Here is a 23,853-nt window from a genome sequence, read left to right as displayed (position 1 = left end):
TCACTGAAGTGTTACTGACAAGAATGCCTATCTCACCTCATTTCCCATTACATAGTTTTATTCAAAATAGCTTATTTGCTTGTTGATTTCAAATTAAATCAGTAATTGATTCAATTAAGATGCAGCACTATTCACTGTCAATGCAAAATGACTCACAGCAGTTTGTGTGGAAGACTAGTTGTGGAAGGAATTTAATTGTGACATGCATGACCTGCTCAGTTGCATTCTTAATACAAAACTGTCAACTTGGAATCTCACAGCTTTTGCTTCTACCAAGCTTGGTAGCTTTTCCATTGCATTTTTAATTAAACATTTCTTTTTTTTCAGCTGTTTCAATAAAAGGCATTAAGGGAAATATTGCAATTAGAATGTCAGATTATCCCTAAAAGCAACACAGGGACTAACATTAAATTACACAATAGCTAATCAGTTTTCTGTGGCTGAAAATAGAAATAAATTGTGAACGTCTTACATATGGCCAGTAGGTAGCCCACATAGTCCAGCATGTAATATATATATTATGGATTAGAGCAATGGATGCCCCAGTCTTTAGTTTAACCTAATTTAAATGGAAAACGGGTGTTAATAATGCATATTCTTCAAGATAAGGCACGCTGAAAGTATGAAACATGAGAATCTGATGCTAGCCAATAAAGCAAGATTTATAATTTTGTGCCATCCAGTTGTGGTAAACTTCAACTCTCATCATTCAAATCTTATCCAAACATAATTTGTTATTCAGCACATCTAGAAAGCAACCAATTGGTTAATAGTGCAGTCAGGTTTGGCTAGTAGTGCACTTACATTACTATATAACTCTCTAAATAAAGTTAAGCTCAATTCTCAGCTACAGTATAAGGCACATATTACACTCATTAAAGGTGTTTAAAAAGGTTGGAAAAATTTGTGTATATAAAATTTATCTTAATTGTGAAATAGGACCTACATCTTTAAAACTTGCTTATTTCTGAAATTCCAGTTGGAAACCAACAATTAGAGTGGTAGACTATCCCTTCCTAAGTGGCTTGTGGATTTTTCTGGCATTTACCTGACCATTAAGATTTCTTAACTAGTGATTCAACAATGACCCTCTGTTGTTAGGCATTAGTGATATTCCTTTCCTAAATCCAAATCATAGGAAGGAAATAGCTGTCATTTTAAGTGATTAAAGGAAAATTGCTATAAGTCACATTTTTTAGAGTGACTGTTTTTGGTTTGTAAAGCAGCAGATTTAAATAAGAAACATCAAACATTGTTTTTGGTCATTCCAATGCCCCTTTATTTTAGTAAGGCTTCCATGCTAAATACATGAACAAATTTTGCACAATGAATAGAAATTCTGTAATAGCTAAATATAAATAGCTAAATTGGGTTCATGTAAGTTTGATCTCATTACATTTTGTTTCCCAAGAAAAAATGTATCAGACATTAATTTACATTCCATTTAGCAATGTCATTTTATAATACATGAATCATATCCAATGAACCAAAAATCTGCAGTTTGCACAGTTCTAAAGAAATTCTTGATTGAAATTACAATAACTTATCATTTAAAAGATAAGTCTAAAAGGACAAAATATTATTTTTAAAGAAAATCATGGCCATTAATAAAATAGATTTCCTATCTATTGTAAAAAAAAACAACAACCCTGAGTTTTACCCAAAGCATAACCCAATTAAATTAATAAGCTTGGACCTTTGCCTAACTAATCACATTGTCTTCAATTGAGTTTAATCAAATTTGAGAACTTTCCTTATGGCTTAGGCTGAAAATGCAGTACTAAGAATTACTTCAAGATTAGCAAAAAAAGAAACCATTGATTTGATGACTAGAGTTCATTTAGAAACAAGACTGGTTTGTCTTAGTTATGGCTTCTTGCCAAAACCTAGATACTTCTTACTAATTTTTCCTTAATTTATAAAACAGGTTTACCAAGAAAACTAAAATCTTGCTAAAACTAAATAAATATATATTTGCATAATAAACCAAAAAATCTGAAGAATAGTGGATTTTTAAAAACTGCAAAGTTTTTCAAGATGAATACCTCTGCTCATAGTCACCTGCTACAGTAGTTAAAAATGGAAACAGCTCTCCAATTAATAGTTTCTGGCATTATTGGAAGAATTGAAAAGAAGAGGATTGAATGGTCCTGCAAGAGCTCATTAAGACTAGTGCAAAAAAAAAGCCAAACCATTAGTCTAGAGAAAAAAAATGAAAGCAATGTAGGTGGCCCATCGTCACAACCTGTTAAAAAAACATCCTAGGTATAGTGCTATATGGCTAGACTCTTTGCAGTGGATAGTGCATCCTATTGAAAATGTAGCAAGATAGTTGGGAAAGAGAAGTTTTCAGGGTCAGAATAAAATCCTGCTTACTAATAATGTGGTAATCTGTAGACTTTCCCATTCAAATCAGAAAGTGTAAGCAGGGCCCATGTGCATGCTATTCCTCTTACTTATGTATAGATACCTTTCTCAGGTTTATATAACCCATGAATGGAATTTGTTTTAATCAGTGAAAGGATTTAAAAAATTTAAAAATGTTGGAAAAGATGACAATTTAGCTATGAAAAAATGTGTAGTAATATAAAAGCTGTACATTTTAACTTGAGAAGACTGAATGGCACTGCTATGTAAGAAAGGGAGAGAGGGAAAGAAGTCAAAGTGAAGTTGTAGAAAAAGGCAATAAAGGCATATTTTTGAGATACTCCTCCACCCATAGAGGAATAGCTGTAAAACAGCTACATTGTAGTAGGAAGAGAAGAAACAGAAAAATAGAACTGGGTACCATTACCAATAACAATTCTGCACCAAAAGAAATTATCTGTCAAAAGCAAGGATAGAATAAAAAAGAAGTTGGCCAGCAACAGTCCTGAAGAATCCCAATGGAAAGGTGAACCAAAATATTAACAGAGTTAAAGAATGAATAATGTTGAGATCAAATTAAATAAAAAGGAAATGTCAAGACATGAAAGAATAGTAACAAGGCTGGAATAATGGTGTGTGTGTGTGTGTGTGTGTGTGTGTCAATGACCTTACAGATTTTCCTGTTTATCCTTCTCTAATACTTCTTAAATTATTTCTAGCAATATTAACCAAGATCACTAGCCTTCCATAACCTGGGTAACCTTTACATGCTTGGTTTTCAATTTCCAAAATCCTCAGTAATGGCTATGCAGGTTGGAGAACTCTTAAAAGTCATATGTCTGGAGGATGCCTAGACAGGAAAGGGTAACCTAATTGATTTCTTTTCCTTCAAATATCTGTATCTTAATATGGAAGGCAATAATTTTGACTTTAAATGTTGAATTTTATACTTACCAAATCCGGCATACTCTGATTATTTGTTAGATTCTTCTTTAGGAATAAACAGGGAAATTCCCAGAAACAACTAAAAACATATACCTTGTAGGCACCAATTTACATTACCTAGCCACACTCTAACACACTATTTAACACTGTAAAATGGTGCAGACAGTTTTAACAGCTGTGAGGGAATAGAAGGGGAATGTATCAAATTTATAAATGACATTGAACTGGCAGGAATAGCCAACATTCCAGAAGATAGCCTCAAGATACAGAAGGATCTTGACAGACTTTAACACTGTGCCCTTTCTAGCAAAATGAAATTCAATAGTGAGAGAAGTACGGTTTTACACTCAGACAAGAAAAATCAAATGTATAGGTATAGGTTAGGTGAAACCTGGTTCAATAGAGTGAATCCTAGCGCTTAAGTGATTGTCCAATCACTTAAATATGAGTCAGCAGTGTATGGCAGTAGCCATAAAAACCAATGCAATCCCAGGTTGAATTAACAGAAGGACAGTATCAAGATCATATAAAGTATTAGGGTAGTACCACTTTATAAAGCCTCCATAAGACCACACTTAGAATATTGCATCCCGATGACAAAGATGATTAGGGGGCTAGAGGCTAAAATATATATTTATAGTAAGACCACGCCTGGAATACTGCATCCAGTTTTGGTCACCACATTTCAGTAATTGAATTCAATTTCAATTCCGTTTATTACAGTCATAGACCAGAACAAATAAAAACACTCAGTAAATATACAGTTAAAAATTCTAGTATAAAATAATAACAACTAAAATCTATGATAAAATCAAGTCTATCAGTTATACATGGTCTAACTATACTTAAATTACAATCCATAAACTGTGTGGCCCATTGTCAGTATAATAATAAAAGGGAAAGGAATGTTATATGTTATATAACATAACCATGGTGGATTAAACATGTGTTTCCGATGAACCTCCAGGTTTATGCTGCGCAGAACCTAGCTACTAGGGAGCCTCTGTGGCACAGTGGTTAGAGTGCAGTACTGCAAGCTACTTCTGCAGCCAGCTGCCTACAATTTGGCAGTTCAAGTCCCACCAGGCTCAAGGTTGACTCAGCCTTCCATCCTTCCAAGGTGGGTAAAATGAGGACCCAAATTGTTGGGGGAAATATGCTGACTCTGGAAACCACTTAGAGAAGGCTGTAAAGCACTATAAAGCGGTATATAAGTCTTAAGTGCTATTGCTACTTGCACTGTAGCTGTGGACTGTTTATCCTTAAGCAGCCACTATACTTGCCGTACAGGACAGCCGATGGAAACTTATGCAAGCGAAAATGCTTTCCGGTGGTTTGCTGACTCCAACTGGCTAAGATAGCTGACAGGAATAACAACATATTTAATAGCGTCTGGAGCCAGAAACAACGGAGCTTTCCCTAAGTCTGTTTGCCTTTCGATGTCCTCTACGTTTTGTCACAAGGGTTGTTCTGCTTGATTGAATATTAAATCTGAGGAGAAGCCTAGTTTCGCAAGGTTGGATTCGACAGCCTTGATCCATGATGAAAAAAGATGTTGAGACTTTGGAAAAAGTGCAAAGAAGAGCAACTAAGATGATTAAGGGCCTGGAGACAAAAACATATGAAGAACAGTTGCAGGATTTGGGTTTATCTAGTCTAGTGAAAAGAAGGACTGGGGTGACATGATAGCAGTATTTCAGTATTTGAGGGGCTGCTACAAAGATGGGGTCAACCTATTTTCCAAAGCACCTAAAGGCAAAACAAGGAACAATGGGTTGAAACTAATCAAAGAGAGAAACAACATAGAATTAAGGAGAAATTTTCTAATAGTAGGTACAATTAACCAGTGGAACGGCGTGCCTTTAAAAGCTGTGGGTCCTCCATCACTGGAGGCTTTTAAGAAGAGACCGGACAGCCATTTGTTTTGAATGGAATAGGATCTCCTGCTTGAGCAGGGTCTCCAAGGTCTCTTCCAACTCTGTTATCTCCCACACCCCTTTTTTCTTCTGGATATTTAGCCATTGTATCTGAAGAAGGATACTTGGTATTCAAAGGCTTGCATGCTATTTACTTATATGGGTAATAAAAACTGTTCTCCTAATGTGAACTTCTTTTGCTCATCAGTATAATGGCATGTACTTTTTAATCTACTAAGTCAATTTCCCAAAGGTACCATTATGCAGTGATGACACTGCAGTATTGAAAGAATGAGTTGTACTTTGTAGTCCAGAATCAAGATTATGGTTTGTATCCCATATAGGCTGCTTGAATGCAGATTCATAATACAACCCCAAGTTGAGAAAAGAATGAAAATATAAAACTGCAAAGATCTGCTAATATTATTTTACTTTTTAATGGGTTCATAGTTGCTTATTATTTCATTTTTGCAAAAAAAATACACGTACAAATTATTATTATTATGCTCTGATTTCAAAAATAAGGCAGCTAGCCCTGCACTTAAAGTACAATATCCTACATGTTTGGTATAACATTATTAACCACAGTATGAGATAATTTTATATAATAAATATAAACCATAAAATGAGAAGTGCAGAACAAAAATAATATATTCAATATGAACTCTAAAGGAAAATGAATACATTATGAGAATTAGCCTTTTTTTCTTTGGGAATGATACTGAATGCACAGCAGAATTTTCAGCAAATCTCCTTCAGGTAAGCATAAGGAGGTAAAGCCTAAGACGTAAAACTGCTCCAATGTATCTGACAACTCCATCCTTCTTTCTTAAGCGATTCAGGGAGTACAGAAAAGATCTGTGCATCACTGTCATTCATCTTTACCATGGTTAGATCAGCAGGATGATGAAAGTCATGTCGTTAAGATGCAAGACCCAATAAAAATCCTCCGACAAACCCACCAGACACCACGATGTTCTGTTTAAGAAATTCTGTTGACTGAAAACAAAAGAGGTTTATGTCAGATTGTATAGATGCACTTGATGTTAACCAATGAGCAATTATATACAAAGATCCTGCTATGCTGTTTGATTATTCATATCAGACAGACAGACAACCCCTGATCCAAGAGGATCTTCTAATCCATTTTTTGGACAACTTTCCATCCAACATTATTTGATGAAGTTGTGGCAACTGGTTCAAAATAATTAAACACAAAATAAAAACATTAAAACACATACTTAGCTTTAATAGGCTTAACACACTTCTTTTTCCTGTTAAGAGTTTAATGCAGAAATCAAATCCAGAAAGCACACACAGATAACTCATTCAGCAGGATTCATTAACTTCTTTAAATACATAATATATGAGTAAATGTACAATACCAATAATAGATTCTTCCAACATGGTAGTAGTTACAATCAAGTTTCTGTTTCAACAGGCAGACAAGAAACTTGTTTTCAGCTTCAGAGCTCAGGGCAAACTAACACTTCATTCTATATCTTGATTCATGACCAGTATGCTGTTGTTCATATATTAATGCACTTTTTGTATTCTGCTTCTGTCGTTAGCTGCATCTCTATTTTCATCTAGGAAGTATTGGAATAAAGCATATGCCCTGTTCCTAATAATTTGTTAGTGTAACATCCCAAAATATCTATAATAGGATATACTATACAGTTTTATAGAACTGCTTTAAAATATGAATGATGTCCCACTGAGTCTCTACCACCAGATCCAAATATTGACAACTTGGGACCAGTACTGGAGTTTTTCAAGAATGAAATAAATTGAGGATGCATGGTGGTAATTGTATTTTTATACCATAGAGTGCCCATTTGTGATGGAGGTAGGTAGTTTATAATTTAGATAAGAAACATAGGCAGGTAGGTAGAAAACAAGCAGGGATCTCTTCAAGGAAGGGTAAAAAAACCCCAGCCTCATCATGCAATCCCAGCTCTACCTTTTCTATCTTGCAGTCTTGATTTTTCTTCTTTTTATGATTCCCCTGTGGACCTCCCTGGAATGCAGAAGACATTGGTTTGCTGCAAGAGAGCTACTGCAGCATAGCTTCTTCAGGATTCACAAAAGAGGAACAGAGGAGGCCTCCCTCAAAACAAGATATTCTAGGCCAATCTTTATCGGAAGTTTTCAGTGCAGTTTTAGAAGAGGCAAAAATCCCTAGATCTTGGACAGAAAACTCAGACCAGACACTGATCAAAAATATAGATCGATATCTCTCTTGAACATCGAGGATAAGATTTTCGCAACCATTATAGCTGAGACTAAAAAATTTTTTGAAATAAATTTATTCAAAATGGTTTCTTGCCTAAAAGACAAATCAAACATAACATAAGAACAATTTTGGATATCCTTGAATTTTATGAAATACACAGTGGAAAACAAGTACACTACTCTTTTTAGATGCTCCAAAAGCTTTTGATAATCTCAAATGGTTGTTTTTATTACAGCAAATTAGATACATGGACATAGGCAAAAACTTATTAAATATAATCATGGCAATATACTCAAAACAAGAACACAAAATAATAATAAACAGAGAAGCAACAAAAAAAAAATATACAGAAAAGAACGAGGCAGGGATGTCCACTATCACTGCTATTATTCATGTTCACATTGAAAGTATCAATCAGCAAGGACAATATGCAAGAACTACAGATAAAAGGTCTAGAAGTTAAAAAAGAAAACTTCAAATTACAAGTGTTTGCCGATGATCTGGTGTTCATTATGGAAGACCCAGAACAAACAGGCCCAAAACTTTTGGAATTACTTTAGGATTATGGCAATGCTGCTGGTTTAAAAATTAATAAAGATAAGATGAAAACGACAGTCAAGAACAGGACTAATAAACAGAAACTTTGGCCATGAAGTTGCCAGATAGGCAAAAAAATAAAATACTTAGGAATCAACATCTCGGCACATTGCATCATGATTAAAGAAGATAACTATGATCAATTGCTGAAACAAATAAAAGAAGATCTGGAAAGATGGAGCAATTTGGAAGTCTCTTTATTAGGAAGAGTATCAGCAATTAAGATGACCATTCTACCCAAAGTGCTCTTTTTGTTCTAAAGCATACCCATAAAACTACCAGTAGACAAAAAAATATTTGGAGATTTGAATAAATTGATGCTAAATTTTCTGTGGCAAGGGAACAGGCCCAGGATCAAATTGAAATTATTACAAGAAGCAAAAGAAAGAGGAGGATTCGGACTTCCAGAATTGAAACTATACTATCAGGCAGCAGCACTTACCTGTATTAAGGACTGGATAAACTTAAAAGACAGAAGATTACTGCACTTAGAAGACCACAACCTACAGCAGGGCTGGCATGCGTTTCTGTGATATGGCAGAAACACCGTTCACCAATACTTCCTAAGGCATAAAATTTGACATGCTTTATTTCTGATTTGGAATAAAATTAAACTTCAAAATTATATGGAACTGCCAGCCTGAGTATCTACGCCAGAGGCAATAGTCTACCCAACCTTCTATAACCAGACAAAAGCTATTACTTACAAAAATATCATAAATGACAAGGGGCAATTGAAGTCGAGACATGGATCTAAAAAAACAAGGGGTAGTTCTGGAATGGTGGGCTTATCTCCAAATTCAATCAAGGTATGAAAAAGATAAAAAAGATTCGGGAATTAATATGCATGGGCCAGAAGATAAACAGATAAGGAGAATTTATAGATATTTATCTGACTATAAAATGCATGAAGAACAGGTTAAAGAAACGATGGTGACTTGGGCCAAGGACTTTGGGCACAATCTATACTTGGACCAATGGCAATCAATATGGGAGTGAAACAAAAAGATAACATTAGCCACATCATACAAGGAAAACTTGTATCAGATGTTCTACCAGTGGTATCTCCCACCAGCAAGATTGGCCAAAAATGTACAGAAACCAGTTATGTAATTGTTGGAAATGTTTGAAAAAACAGGGTACATACTAAAATGCATGGTGGTCCTGCAAAAAAGCTCAGGATTTTTGGTATAAAATTTGGATGTGATTACAGCAAATGACAGGGCTAAAAATAAACTATAAGTCCGAGACTTTTTATTGGGAATCATGTCAGAAAAATTCAATAAAGATGATACCTATCTAATAATCCATGTAATTACAGCAGCCAGGATGACATCTGCCCAGAAATGGAAGGCTAGAGAAATCCTTTGTGAAGACGAGGTGATAGACAAGATCTTGTTATGTGCTGAAATTGATAGGTTGACATTGGAACTGAAGGATAATGATGAGTCAGAATACTATATAATATAGAATAAATGCTATCATTGGAGGGAACTGAAAGGGAGTTCGCAAAATAGAAAAAGAACAAACGATCTGTAGGAAGGATATGAGAGACTATATGACTTAACTGAAATGCAACTGAAAGGAATTAAAATGTATAAAGACCTAGTGTGTATAAAAGTACATAAGATTTAGAGTATATAACATAAGATGTAATGACATAAATTGTATGTCAAAGAAGTCCACCAGTTCAATGTTTTTAAATAATGCATAATAAAATAAAATAAAAAAGACAGTAAAATAGAGGTTGATAGGTACCTGGGAAATTTGAGGCTTTGAACAGAAATATGCTAGTATATAGCCTCCTGGGAGCAAAATCGGGGGGGGCGGCATTTTCGGCCTAGAAACCTGTCAAGTTTCCAAGTGATGAAATCCATTTAAAAAGAAAAGAACAAACTCCATCTTCCAAGACAAATTCTTTTATTTAAGAAAGCATCAAATTGGCAAAGTCCATGGTAATTCTGGATCTGACACAACCCGTAATTACCCCACAATATTAAAAGTTAGAAACAACCCTCCAAAAGTCACATTATCCAATAGAAATAATTCAAAGTTGCTTGATGTCATAAATCTCCACCTCAAGGGACCCAAGCATGGACAGCTCATTTCCCACAGGAAGAAGAATCACCTAGCCAAAACAACTCTCTTTATCTCCACTCATCCCCCCTTAGGAATGTGGCAAGCCCAAAACCCTTCCCCCATGACTGCCACAGAGAAAGTAAGAAAAAGAATATATACTAAAGCTACACATATGTCAATTTCAGGCTTGACACCTGGAGCCTCCTGGGAGCAAAAATGTGGGGTGGGGGGAGCGGCGTTTTCAGCCTAGCAAGCCTCCTTGGAGCCTCCTGGGAGCAAAAATAGGGCGGAGGGCAATGCCAGACACCCCCCCCCACACCCTGTTTTCAGCCTCACAAACCTTCCTAGAGCCTCCTGAGAGCAAAAACGGGGCATGGGGGGGCTTTTCGGCCTAGCAAGCCTCCGCAGAGCTTCCTGGGAGCAAAAACATGGTGTGGGGGGCAGCACTAGACCCCCACACCCTGTTTTTGGCCTAGAAAACCTCCCTGGAGCCTCCTGGGAGCAAAAATGGAGTGTAGGGGGACAGCACTGGACACCCCCAGGCCCCGTTTTTGCTCCCAAGAGGCTACCCAACACTTACCTGGGAGCCAGGCGGGCCTCGTGGGGACTCCTGGAAGGGGAGGGTGGGTGGGGCCAGCTGGTCTTCAGAACTACCGGTTCGCTAAACTGGATATAGAATTAACATCCAGTTCACCCAAACTGGCCCGAACCGGCAGAATCCCACCCCTGCCTCTTAAGAGCTTTTCATCTTGGCTCCCACTCTCTGCAATAGACTCTTACTAGTATTGAAGTTGAAGATGAGTCGCTTAACTTTTAAAAAGCACTAACATTTCTTTATCATGAACATTTCAATTTAGAAACACCTTAAATAATTTTTTTGTATCAATTGTTCATTTATTCCATGACAACACCATCCTTGTTTATCACATTTATAATTTACCATAATCTTAGCAGTTAACATGATATAAAGAAAAGTAGTGAAAATAACATTAGCATAAAATCAAAACAATATAACAATAAAATGTTAAGAATAAAATAATCCACCAAATAAAAGAAATGACCCAATTTAATTAGAATGCCACCTGGACAGTTCTGTTTCAGTATCTTAACTGAATAAAATTAGTGAGGGGATCAGCTTGATTTTCACAGGAAGATTGTTGCACAAAACTGGCCTTGCTACCAAGAAGTAACTCCTTTTATCTCCCAAAGTGGGACACTAGAAACACTTTCTCCATGGATGACCTAATTGATCAGGCTGAGTTTGGTTGGCACAAGCAGCCCTGTACATAAGCTAATTGGTACCTAGTGCAGAGCCCCAAAGCAAAGAGTGCAATATGTTTGGGCAGGAAGCCAGTATTATATAGGCCACTGGATTCTGTATGAGTTACTATCCCTGAATTATATTTAAAAGGAGGTTAGACTATTACAAAATGCTTTGCAATAATCTAACCTGGTGGTAAGAAAGGTGCAAGTTACTGTAACAAAGTTCTCTTCGGCCAAGTAATGCTGTAACTGGTGCACTAGTCATTGCTGTGCAAAGACCCTTCAAATCACAGCTCCCACCTGCTGTATTAGCAAAAGCTGTAAGACTAAAACCTCAAATCCAGAACCTGCTTCTTCAGGGATAGTGCCCATCTTCCACTGAGAACACTGATGTCAAGGGCAAACAGTATCTTTGACTGGACATGGTTACACTTCGTTCTGTGCCTTCCAACCTCTGATGGTCTTCAGTACCCAGAAAGGATATCAATAGCATTTCCCCTGCCTACAGGGTAGTGATTGATCATCACCAGGATATGAAGATATAGTGTACCCTGAACTATCAAATGACTTCACCGAGCATAGTGAACAAGAGAGAGAAGAGCAATACGCACAGAATTCTGCAGAGCAGAGATCACTAACTCACTTCCCCTTTCCTATTACCACTGTCTCGATCTGCTTTCCGAGGAAGGAGTGGAGCATTGCAAGATGGTATCTGCAATCCTGAATCCCATAAGGCCATCCAGTACAATACCATGGTGATGAAAACCCACTGACGACCAGAAGTGGTGATCTCCCCTTGGGAATCTAAGCATTTTTCTGTGCAAAGTGGCCACATAAATCACGTAGGCATTAATTTTTTTCTAACAGTTACTCTAAACAGGCACACAGGATGACAGTCTATTAATATAATAGTGGAGAAGATGTTTTGCCTCCCTTATCATTGTAGAGAAGGTCTGAACATGGGCATATACTCATGTTTGGTGAGAATCACTTTTCAACTTCCTCTACCAGCATTCTAGCAATTATTTCTGTTGGTTCAATTTCTGGAAGTCCTCATAAAACAAAGAAGCCACTAGAATTAGCTAGCAGAAAGAAGCCACTCAGAAGCAATTTTAGATAGTTCTAGGCTTGCCTCCCATTACTAGTGATTTACCAAGCGCAGGAAAGCATTAAAGCGTTGTCTGGCTGGGTTTTTGGGAAATGCCCCAAGTGTTCTCTAAAAACCATTTGGATCTATTAGGCATTTGGACAATCCAAATGTGTTTATGCATCTCCTGGGGTTTTGGATGGTAATCAATATCATCTGGATGAGATATATAAGTTATAATAAATAACAGTGGTACTACTAATTGAAAAATGTAATTTATACATAAAACAATACAAAGCAAGTCCTAAACTGTGGATATGCAAAAATATTTATTGTGAATAACAAGGCCCAGCATGTGCCAAACCGTGGGTAATGGAATCATTTATATTTATCATATTTTTAAAGCTTGGAGAAAAAGTTACGATTCTAAGAGCATGCATTTGGGGCATTATGTTTATATTATGATCATCCTAAATCACTAAAACAAAACTCCAATTTTGTTTTCTTTTTATTTGTTATTCATTGTTCAGATTCTTCAAATCTCTGTTAGAGATGTATTAATGCAAAATCTGCTTTGGCAAAAAGCAATTCATTCAATTTATTTTTAGCATTTTATAATTTATAATAATAATGTATATTATTATTTACAATTGCTATTATAAAGCTCTTGAAGGGAACAAGAAACTAGAAAATAAAAGCTTAAACATTCTTGTTTTTCTTCTTGTAATTCAACAATGCTTTAATATTAGTATAATGATTCAAATAACTCCTAAATAAAAACTGTATAAGTATAGTTCTACTAACCTGTTACACTAAAAGTAGAGGTATATGGCAGTTTAAGATTATCAAATTGATTGTAGTACAAGATTTTCTAGTCTAAAGCCAATGCATTTCTAAAATTTGTTTTTAAATATTCCATACAATTCTTCACCTAAAAAAGTAGGCTTCTGGGTGGTAGGCAAAAGTAGTACAATAACAAAGAGCATAACATACATACACACACATACAACCAACTGAACCATATTAGAATAAAGAAAACAACAACAGTTAAGGTTTTATCAATTAACAGTCAAATATTCCAGTACGCAGCAACTTGTTTCTGACAAGTTCAGAGTAAAGCTAGGCCACATAAGACACAACATGCTGAAAATTAAACATTTTCCCCCCTGAATGGGCCAGCCATATACCAAGAAATTGTACAAAATCAATATGTAAAACCAATAATTTGTATTTTACCTCTTCAATTAATGTGTTGATTTCTGGTGCTGCTTTGTTTGCACGTTTTTTGAGCTGCTTTTTTGCTTTATTTACATCTTTTTCAACTCTTTTCCAGTCAACCTGTATGTAACCACTATGGCTAGCTATCTAGGAACATAAAAGAGTTTTAAGAATGTTAAGAATACAAGGAGTAATATATCTGCATTGAGGAAAAGTAAAAGATCATCTGGATATAAAGAGCCTTATATTAAATAAACAAATCTATTCTTACTTATGAGCTGGTTGAGGGGCCTCTGGAAATGCTGTCTATGTCAGCCAAGACAGAAGTAGGCCAACCCTCCACCCCCACCCCGATATATGCAAGAAATATCTCAGCCCACTCACAGAAAGTTCTGTTCATATCATGCTCTACTTTCTCCACTTCCTCTGCAGCAGGGGAAGTGGGGTGAGTGCAAAGATATTACTTTTTAGCCCAGTTTGATCTCCAAATATGTACCAGCCATCCAGTCATGTATGAGATTGACAGAACTATAAATTTGCGGAACAAGGAGTCCGGAAGCTCCATATAAGGCAAAAAAATGATAAGCTACAAAAGCTTTTCCACCACAGTATTCTCCTGCACCAACAGCAAATTAAACGGACACATGACGGCATGATTTCTGAACATGTATAAAAATGTGTAGATGACCTTGGGTGATGAGGAAAAAAGTTGCTGTCTTGGACAAGAGAGATTTAGTAGCCTGCAGTCACTTCATAATCAGAGAAAGAAACTTAGGAAGGACCCACCTTCAGATAGTTAAAAGTGGCAGCAGGAAGTCTGTTCTTACAATATTCTGTTAATGTAGCCTTATAATAAAATAGATTTCGCTCATTTAATTAAGCTTCCTGTCTGGTTTATCTGGGAGGGCTGGCAACATGTGGATGTCACACCTGGTGCTGCCATCAGGATATGGCAGAAACATTCTTTTTAAAGATTTAAACTACATATTTATGGCAGAAAATAATTGCAATAGGGGATATTATTTTTGTCATTTCACATTACATATCTCCCTAGACAAAATAACATGTATCACACCCTTAATATGAAATAGGTTTGTTCTCCTTATGAACTCACATTAACTTTTACCTAAAAGCCAATCAAGTTTATTTGAGTACAGTATGTTTTAAAATGTACATATCTGGATTATACATAAAGCCTGTAATAATGTTTTTGTACAAATAGAAATCTGTACAAAAATGAACACAGCAGTGTTTTTATTAAGATGTATTTGTTAAGATGTACCTAACTACATCGTTTTGCAGATAGAATGTATTTTCTCTTCCTAGTTATTAGCTTCTTTCTCAAGTACACTTTAAATAATAGAGTGATCGCTATGGCAGATTATGAATATGTAAAATGATTAACTTCTGTAAGTCAGTTCGTGTGATTGGTTGTTAATCATATATTTATTTTGTCTATTTTAAAAATAGTTTAAAACTTCTGAAAATCTGCTTACATAACCTCCTTAAATATTTATTTGTATACTGCCTTTATTATTTCTACAAATAACTCAAAGCAGTGAACATATCTAATAGTCCTTCCTCCTCCTGTTTTCTCACAATAGCTATGTGAGATGTGTTAGGCTGAGAGAAAATGACTAACACAAGGTCACCCAGCTTGGCTTTCATGCCTAAGGCATGAGTTCAAATCCCTCTATTTAACCTATTTTTTCTAGGTTCCATTTCCTTTTCTATATGCAAAACACTTAACTGACATTTATTTGAATTCATATTTTCAGAATAATAACAATTACCTACTTGTAGCAAAAGAAAGCCACCACCTACTGCAGTTGCTGCAAGTTTTCCAACCTTCTGAAACAAAAATCCTGCACACCTAAGAAAGAAAAAGAGAAATAAAATTCAATAAGTTTGTGTAGACCAGGGGTGTCAAACTCAGGGGCTGTTCTGGTTTATCCAATGTGAAAAGGAAAGATCAGGCCAGCCTGGATTTGGCCTGGTCTACCCAATGTGAAGAAGAAATATGCCAGTAGTTTGGGGAATGGCATCAAACTAGCCACGCCCACCATTTGGCTATGCCCACTCAATTGGCTCTCCCTGCCTAACCACCTCCCTCCCCACCCAGGTCAACCATAGCCCTGATGAAATTGAGTTTGACACCCCCGGTGTAGACTTACTGTACTTACCTACTTTCAAATAAGCATTCATAAGACAATGGGCAATAAAAATATGGTGTTATATTTAAATGTGAAAAGGACAGGAAATGTGGCAGAATGCTGACAATGCAGAGGAAGTAATGGCAGAATAAGACAAGTGATTAAGTCATGTTAAAATGCAGTCAAAATCTGCTTTTTAAAATAAATATGATACAGCTTTCTATAACATGCACTGAATCTTACACAATATTTAAGGAGAATGTGCTACCCAAAACATACAATGAAGAGGCTGTCAAATATAAACTACCATCACTCTACCACGTATTCCAGTGATGAAGATATTTATTCAGTCTCTTTCAGCCCAATTACATTCTATTTTTAAAATAAATTATTCTCTAACATTAGCTTTTATTTCTGGGAGGATCATTTTTAAGTTTCTTGCACATTGTTACATAAAAATAGTTTCTGGTAACTAAAACTAACCTACCTATCTACCTTCATATTTTTATGTTCATTTTCTTTTTGAAAATCACAATTTTTTAAAGAAATATTAGCAAACTACTTACATGAATTGAAAAATTATTTTACTTCTATTGACTTAATAGAAGACGTTATAATTCATCAGACAATAAATTATTTAACAGAACACAACAAATTAATACATTTAGCATTCAATTATTTTTTTTAAAAAAAAAGCAGATTAAATACTGGTAATCCTCAATTTACAGCCACAATTGAGCCCAAAATTTCTGATGCTAAGTGAGAAAGACATTTGTTTAGTTTTGCCCCATTTTACAACTTTTTTTGCCAGCTGTTAAGTGAATCACTGAAGTTGTTAATGGTTGTTAAGTGAATCTGGCTTCCCTATTAACTTTGCTTGTCAGGTCATAAAAGGTGATCATGTGACTCCAGGACACAACTGTCATAAATATGAGTCAGTTGCCAAGCATCTGAATTTTGATCATGTGACAACAGGGATGCTCCGATGGTCGTAAGTGTGAAAAACACTCATACGTTACTTTTTTCAGTGCCATTGTGATTTTGAATGGTCACTAAACAAACTGTTGTAAGTCTAGGACAACCTTTATATAAAATAAATGTGCCAAATAGAATGTGAAATTAATTTGTTCTCACCAGCCTGTTATACCACCCATTACAATCTGAGTGGCTACAGAATACTTTTCTACAATAGGTCCAGAATTTCTGCCAAATACACGGTTCCACCAATGGTGACGCCTTGCATATTCTGTTAAATCCAATACTTCATATGAGTCATCATCACTGTCATGTTCTTTAAAAGAAATTGAAAGTTAAACATTTTCTACATTTTAAAAAGATGTAAAACTACAGTATTCAAACATATGCTACCTTCAATAGCAAATTATACAAATAATTATTTATGAAAATGTATATAATATCCCAACTCACTTTCAATGACCCCGGGTGGCTCATAAAGATAAAAATCCAATATAAAAACTATAAAAAGGAAAAAAAATCCCCACTGTGGTGTCAACAATCAAATGAATCATTTGAGGAGCTCCATCCCACTCTGGTATCCCCACGCTTGTTGACAAAACCAGGTCTTCAGGGTCTTATGAAAGTGTCAAAGTGGGGGGCCAATCTTATATTTTCTTAGTAATAAAAATAATGATAAAGAAACGTTATTTTAATTACCTTTGAAAGTACTGAATATACCAAACAAATCTAGATTTGGAATCTCCATCAATACTCCCAATATACACTGCTCAAAAAAATAAAGGGAACACTTAAACAACACAATGGAACTCCAAGTCAATCACACTTCTGTGAAATCAAACTGTCCACTTAGGTAGTAACACTGATTGACAATCAATTTTACATGCTGTTGTGCAAATGGAATAGACAACAGGTGGAAAGCATAGGCAGTTAGCAAGACATCCCCAATAAAGGAGTGGTTCTGCAGGTGGTGACCACAGACCACTTCTCAGTTCCTACGCTTTCTGGCTGATGGTTTGGTCACTTTTGAATGCTGGCGGTGCTTTCACTCTAGTGGTAGCATGAGACGGAGTCTACAACCCACACAAGTGGCTCAGGTAGTGCAGCTCATCCAGGATGGCACATCAATGCGAACTGTGGCAAGGTTTGCTGTGTCTGTCAGCGTAGTATCCAGAGCATGGAGGCGCTACCAAGAGACAGGATAGTACATCAGATGTGGAGGAGGCTGTAGGAGGGCAACAGTCCATCATCAGGACTGCTACCTCCGCCTGTGTGCAAGGAGGGACAGGAGGAGCACTGCCAGAGCCCCTGCAAAATGACCTCCAGCGGGCCACAAATGTGCACATGGCTGCTCAAATGGTCAGAAACAGACTCCATGAGGGTGGTATGAAGGCCCGATGTCCACAGGTGGCGGTTGTGTTTACAGCCCAACACCGTGCAGGACATTTGGCATTTGCCAGAGAACACCAAGATTGGCAAATTCACCACTGGCACCCTGTGCTCTTCACAGATGAAAGCAGGTACACACTGAGCACACGTGACAGACGTGACAGGGTCTGGAGATGCTGTGGAGAACGTTCAGCTGCCTGCAACATCCTCCAGCATGACCAGTTTGGCAGTGGATCAGTAATGGTGTGGGATGGCATTTCTTTAGGGGGCCGCACAGCCCTCCAGGTGCTCGCCAGAGGTAGCCTGACTGCCATTAGGAACCGAGATGAGATCCTCAGCCCCCTCGTGAGACTATATGCTAGTGCGGTTGGCCCTGGGTTCCTCCTAATGCACGACAATGCTTGACCTCATGTGGCTCAAGTGTGTCAGCAGTTCCTGCAAGACGAAGGCATTGATGCTATGGACTGGCCCGCCCATTCCCCAGACCTGAATCCAATTGAGCACATCTGGGACATCATGTCTCGCTCCATCCACCAACGCCACGTTGCACCAGACTGTCCAGGAGTTGGGGGATGCTTTAGTCTGGATGTAGGATGAGATCCCTCAGGAGACCATCCGCCACCTTATCAGGAGCATGCCCGGGCATTGTAGGGAGGTCATACAGGCACGTGGAGGCCACACACACTACTGAGCCTCATTTTGACATGTTTTAAGGACGTTACATTGAAGTTGGATCAGCCTATAGTGTTTTTTTTCCACTTTAATTTTAAGTGTAACTCTAAATCCAGACCTCCATGGGTTGCTAAATTTGATTTCCATTGATAATTTTTGTGTGATTTTGTTGTCAGCACATTCAACTATGTAATGAACAAAGTATTTAATAAGAATATTTCATTCATTCAGATCCAGGATGTCTTATTTTTGAGTTCCCTTTATTTTTTTGAGCAGTATAGTATTATATGGTATTTTTTGATAATTAGTGACTATGAGTTTCACATATGTTAGACTTTTATTTTCAATGAACTCTTTAGTACTGTAATTGGTTAAATTTTGTTTAGGGGTTTTGGCTAGAACAGTGTCTTTCTTTTAATGTTTTCACTAATTATTTAATTTAAAAAAATACTTATCTCTTGAATTAAATGTTGCTTTTATTGTATATTTTAGTAGTCTGTCTATATTTTGTAAACTTCAAAAAATAAAGAATAAAATTTTAAAAAGGCTCTATTGTTTTTACATAACCAATCAACCAAATTTCCATTAGCTGTTAAGAAAGAATGTATTATTATATAAATGGATCTGGAATTACACTCTAATCATATTTTCATAAGAATCAGTAGAACACTATATTTATTGTAACTAAAATAAATTTTAATTAACTGTAATTGGTTTGCAAGTTTCTATGCCAAAGATGCACTAAATACATTCTATTATTAAGATTTATGGGTGACAGCTTACAACTTTCCTTTAGTTTGATTTCTCTTTCTTCTTGATCAAAGACTGTACAGTAGTAACAGAAACTAATATAACCCGAATCCATGATAAACTCCTAAAATTCCTTATACTTTATAGCCATTAGAAGTCCGTGATCTTGAACGTCATATCTGATAACTCCTTTAAAATTACATGCATTAACACAGCTTTTATGCCATAGGAATGAAAGAACAATAAAAATACTTATATTACAGACATGAAGAAAAATTAATATGGTCACCACATATTAGAATGTGTTGCAAGAAAGATATATATATATAATACCTACTGCAATCAGATTTTCAAAATATTATATTTTCAATGGTCCTTAATGATAATTCTTTAAGGGGACAATGCAAAATAAAATTATAATTTGAACGGGTAAATACAATTTAGAGAAAAGAAACTTAAGTAAAATGAATTTTATAAATCTACTTCAGCTAAAAGAAATTATAGTAATAAACTGTGAATAAGCTATGGTTTCCAGTTCTATTTTCAGTTGACATTTTCTCAACATCTCTAATTTTAAAATGTAAAAATTAAATTTAGAATTATAAATACTTTTTTTTAAAAAAAATTGAAATTTAAGTGGCATTATTCTCAAGTTCAGGGTGTATAGTCAAGGTTATGGTTTTCCCAGTTGCAATGTATGGCTGTGAATGCTGGACCATAAGGAAGGCTGAGCACCAAAAAATTGAGGCCTTTGAACTATGGTGCTGGAGAAGACTCCTGCGAGTCCCTTGGACTGCAAGGCGATCAAAACCGGTCAGTGCTAGAGGAGATCAACCCTGACTGCTCTTTAGAAGGTCTGATCCTGAAGATGAAACTCAAATACTTTGGCCACCTAATGAGAAGGAAGGACTCACTGGAGAAGAGCCTAATGCTGGGGAAGATTGAGGGCAAAAGAAGAAGGGGACGACAGAGAATGAGGTGGCTGGATGGAGTCACTGAAGCAGTAGGCGTGAACTTAACTGGACTCCGGGGGATGGTAGAGGACAGGAAGGCCTGGAGAAACATTGTCCATGGGGTTGCGATGGGTTGGACACGACTTCGCAACTAACTCAAGTTCAACATTTTACAAAACTAAAATTCCAGGTTGGGTGATGGAATAGTCAAAAGGCAGTAAATTATAATTTAACTATTTAAAAATGGAGTAAAATGGCATCTCATTAAATGGCCTAACAGTTTAAAAAGGCTGAGCTTGATCAGCACACAAAACATGTTTGTCTAGTTTGGTTGAGCATATTGGAATTAATCCATAAAACTGGGTTAGCTGAGTAATTATTTTTATGTAATGTCTCATGTGAACAGAACCACAACTTATTTTGAATTAGAGCTTAACAATGCCAGTTATTTGACACCAATTGTGAGTTCCCTCCAAAGCAAAGAAGTAACAGTAAAAAAAATGTGGACTATGTATCTTCTCCTATCAGTATGGGAACATCCCTCACGAAAAGAACACACTTTGCTTCCTATCACCATCTCCCAGAGTCCCAGCAGTTAACAGAAAAATAAATTCCACGATAAATAAAACACACCCACCCACAACCAAACAAAACTACTGGAGTAAAAAATATATTGAGTGTATCCCAATTCATATCCAATGCTACAGGACAGGCTGGAAGGGTGTTTATTTCCTGGTTTATCTTCAAATGACACCTGCCATGAAAGGGGGTAATTACACATACACAAAATGTATCCAGTGATCTTATTCAAAAAGCCCTTATTTCTTAGGGCACAATTGCTGCCCAAGCGCGGACCGGACTGAATTATGCATGAGCCTCAGCCCATCCTCTCAGGTGAACGTGGTATATGCATTTTTAACTTGTTTACGTGAACACCGGGGCTCATAAACTATCTTCCGTCGTATCTTGATTGCAGGGAGGGGAGGAACTTTTCTTAATTTCTGCAGAGAGCAGCGTGGATGAGCGCAGCGTTGCGAACATATAGGCAAACTAAGGACGGGAACTGGCAAAGCCAATCGCGGCTACTACCACGAAGCTGCTCCAAGACCTAAGGCAGCCCAAGCTCTGAATCGCCTGGCTTATGACCGTCCCCGTGAGGCATCTGGCTGGCCATTTTGGGAGCTGGCTTTTGGGCTGCTCCTGCGAGGCTCTCCTGACGCACAATCTCACATCTTTCTTCCAGGCAAAGCGAGTCCCGCTCAGGATTTCTGCCTGGTTAATGCAAAGTCCCCGGCAGAGCCATCCCCCCCCCCCGCCCGCCCCTCCAGCTCCCGCGAAAGGCCGCCCGCCGCTTCGCCTCGCCCGACTGCCCTTCCCGTTTCTCAGCCGGGAGTCAGAGGAAAGGGTTGAGCCAAGCTCCGCCTCGCGCGTTCAACCACTCAGCTCTCGCCCGGCCCTCGGTGCGGTTGGAGGGAGGGGATCCTCTTCCTGCGCAGAGCAAGGGTCAGAGGAGGCCTGGGGATGGAGGGTAATTTCTGGCCGAACGGGCCCACGAGTTCCTCGACTAGCGATTGTAATCTCTTCCCGAAACATTGGCAAGCTCCGTTCGGGAAAGCAAGAATAGCGCCATGACAGCCCTGAGAGAAATAGGGCTCTCACTGACCTGAGGCGGAGCGATTTCTCCGAGACGACATGTTTAGTAGCAATTGGAAAGCGCGGGAGGAAAGTAGACACCGCGGAGGTCCGCTCAGTCGCAACTTATCTCCCCCCGCATCGTTCTGAACTCCGAAGGTTTCCTGCAGGGGCGCATGCGCATTACAAAGAATGCTCGTACACTCGCCCGGATTGTCGCTGAGTGACGTCATCACAGAATCTTCCTGGAGGATTGTAGGAGTTAGAGTTTTGTTATTGCTCTGCGCTATTGAATCCAGTCTTTCCCGCAATTAGGGAAAGAAATTGATATAAACTGTGCTTTCCGAATGCCATGTGCCTCGGAATGCCATGTCTCTTCAAAACCTGCGGAAAATAAAAGGTTATTTAATTTCTACGTACGGCATTCCGTAAATTGTAATCTGTTTATTTTTGTCACAAGAATCAGCAGTGTTACATTACCTGTGCAGTTAAATTCCACTTTGGCAGATTTGGTGGAAATTTTCCCAGAAGTTGGTGTGAAAAACAGAGTAGAGTGTGATGTGTGTGAAAGGAATTCAGCAAAATAGTAATGGTGGGGACAAACGCGGGGAGAGAAATGGCAGCCGAGCAACCAGAAAGGAGAGAACCTATTTGTGCCTTCCAACATACGTTATCCCAAAGAGAATGGTGATCACATCTATAAAATGTCATCTAGTCGCCATTTCCAAAATAATAGCAAGGATTCCTAATTTGGGAATTATAACCCCTAGGGTTCAGGAACTTGAATAAGAAAAAAATTACAACTTTTTTTTACTAATCTCTGACATTTAGCTTTCATTGTTTAATAGAATCAAGAAGTTCATATATTACCATATTTGTTCATTTTAATATTTTGATAAGTATATTTGAGCATTATTGGTTTCCTTTGTAGAAGAGCATTGTGGTGAAAAATCAGGAGTTGGTAGGACATCTTCTGAAACATTTTATTTTTTTTCCTTTGTTACTTCATCTATACATCCAAGTGGCTAGAGCTATACTAATGTGGGATTAAAATTACAGTGAGTTGAAAGAGGGAAGTAAAAAGAGGAAGATTGCTTGGCAGATTTTCATGTGAGACAGATTACAATGGTGTTGAGACCTTGAAATACAATTTGTACAGGGGTGGGTTTCTACTGGTTCTGTCCACCTCTGTAGAACCAGTAGCTCTGAAGAGCAGCAGACATGGAATCGGTTCTATGTCTGCTGATGTTTTTGCTCACCTGCCCACCCGGGCTCTTACCTGACCTTTATTTCCTGATTTTTTCATCTTCAGCTGCCGTGTGAGGCACAGCTGCAGTTAAAAAAGCAGGAAAAAAGGGCTTTTTGAAAGGCTGCTTCTCTGCATGCAGCATGCTGATGACGATTTACAGGCATGCGCCGGCAGCGTGCAGGGAAGCACGTTGTAAATCACTGAACCTCGTAAATTACCGAGCTGGTAGTTAACCTTGTCGGATCCCACCCCTGAATTTATATCTATATTCTTGTGCATTAAACTATATTTTTAAAAGCTCCATTGCACATAAAGGTTAAGAATCTGTTTTAAAGAGCTTAAATACCAATGTAAAATCTGTAGTTGATAGTT

The 23,853-nt window shown here is 37.4% G+C and overlaps 1 protein-coding gene across 4 annotated transcripts; it reads right to left on the bottom strand.

The window, feature by feature from the left end:
* Positions 1-1,255: 1,255 nt before the first annotated feature.
* FUNDC1 (FUN14 domain containing 1) lies at positions 1,256-22,604 on the bottom strand. 4 transcript variants are annotated; one of them, XM_026713645.2, is made up of 5 exons: positions 22,264-22,442; positions 16,996-17,152; positions 15,506-15,581; positions 13,727-13,855; positions 1,256-6,227 (listed from the first exon to the last, which is right to left on the bottom strand). In XM_026713645.2, the coding sequence occupies exons 1-5, from the start codon at positions 22,292-22,294 to the stop codon at positions 6,150-6,152; spliced, it is 471 nt and encodes a 156-aa protein (XP_026569430.1). In that variant the 5' UTR covers positions 22,295-22,442; the 3' UTR covers positions 1,256-6,149. The 4 variants fall into 4 exon arrangements, with proteins under 4 accessions (XP_026569430.1, XP_087793823.1, XP_087793821.1 ...); XM_087937697.1 differs by lacking the exon at positions 22,264-22,442 and adding an exon at positions 17,536-17,985; XM_087937695.1 differs by lacking the exon at positions 1,256-6,227 and adding an exon at positions 6,234-7,248 and having other exon boundaries at positions 22,264-22,604.
* Between the last annotated feature and the right edge of the window lie 1,249 nt (positions 22,605-23,853).

The sequence above is a fragment of the Pseudonaja textilis genome, chromosome 7 (genome assembly GCF_049901715.1).
Source record: "Pseudonaja textilis isolate UNSWEBS1 chromosome 7, rPseTex1.2, whole genome shotgun sequence".
Classification (NCBI taxonomy): domain Eukaryota; kingdom Metazoa; phylum Chordata; class Lepidosauria; order Squamata; family Elapidae; genus Pseudonaja; species Pseudonaja textilis.
Note: the sequence above shows the minus strand (reverse complement) of the source record. Positions and strands in the feature narration are given on the sequence as shown.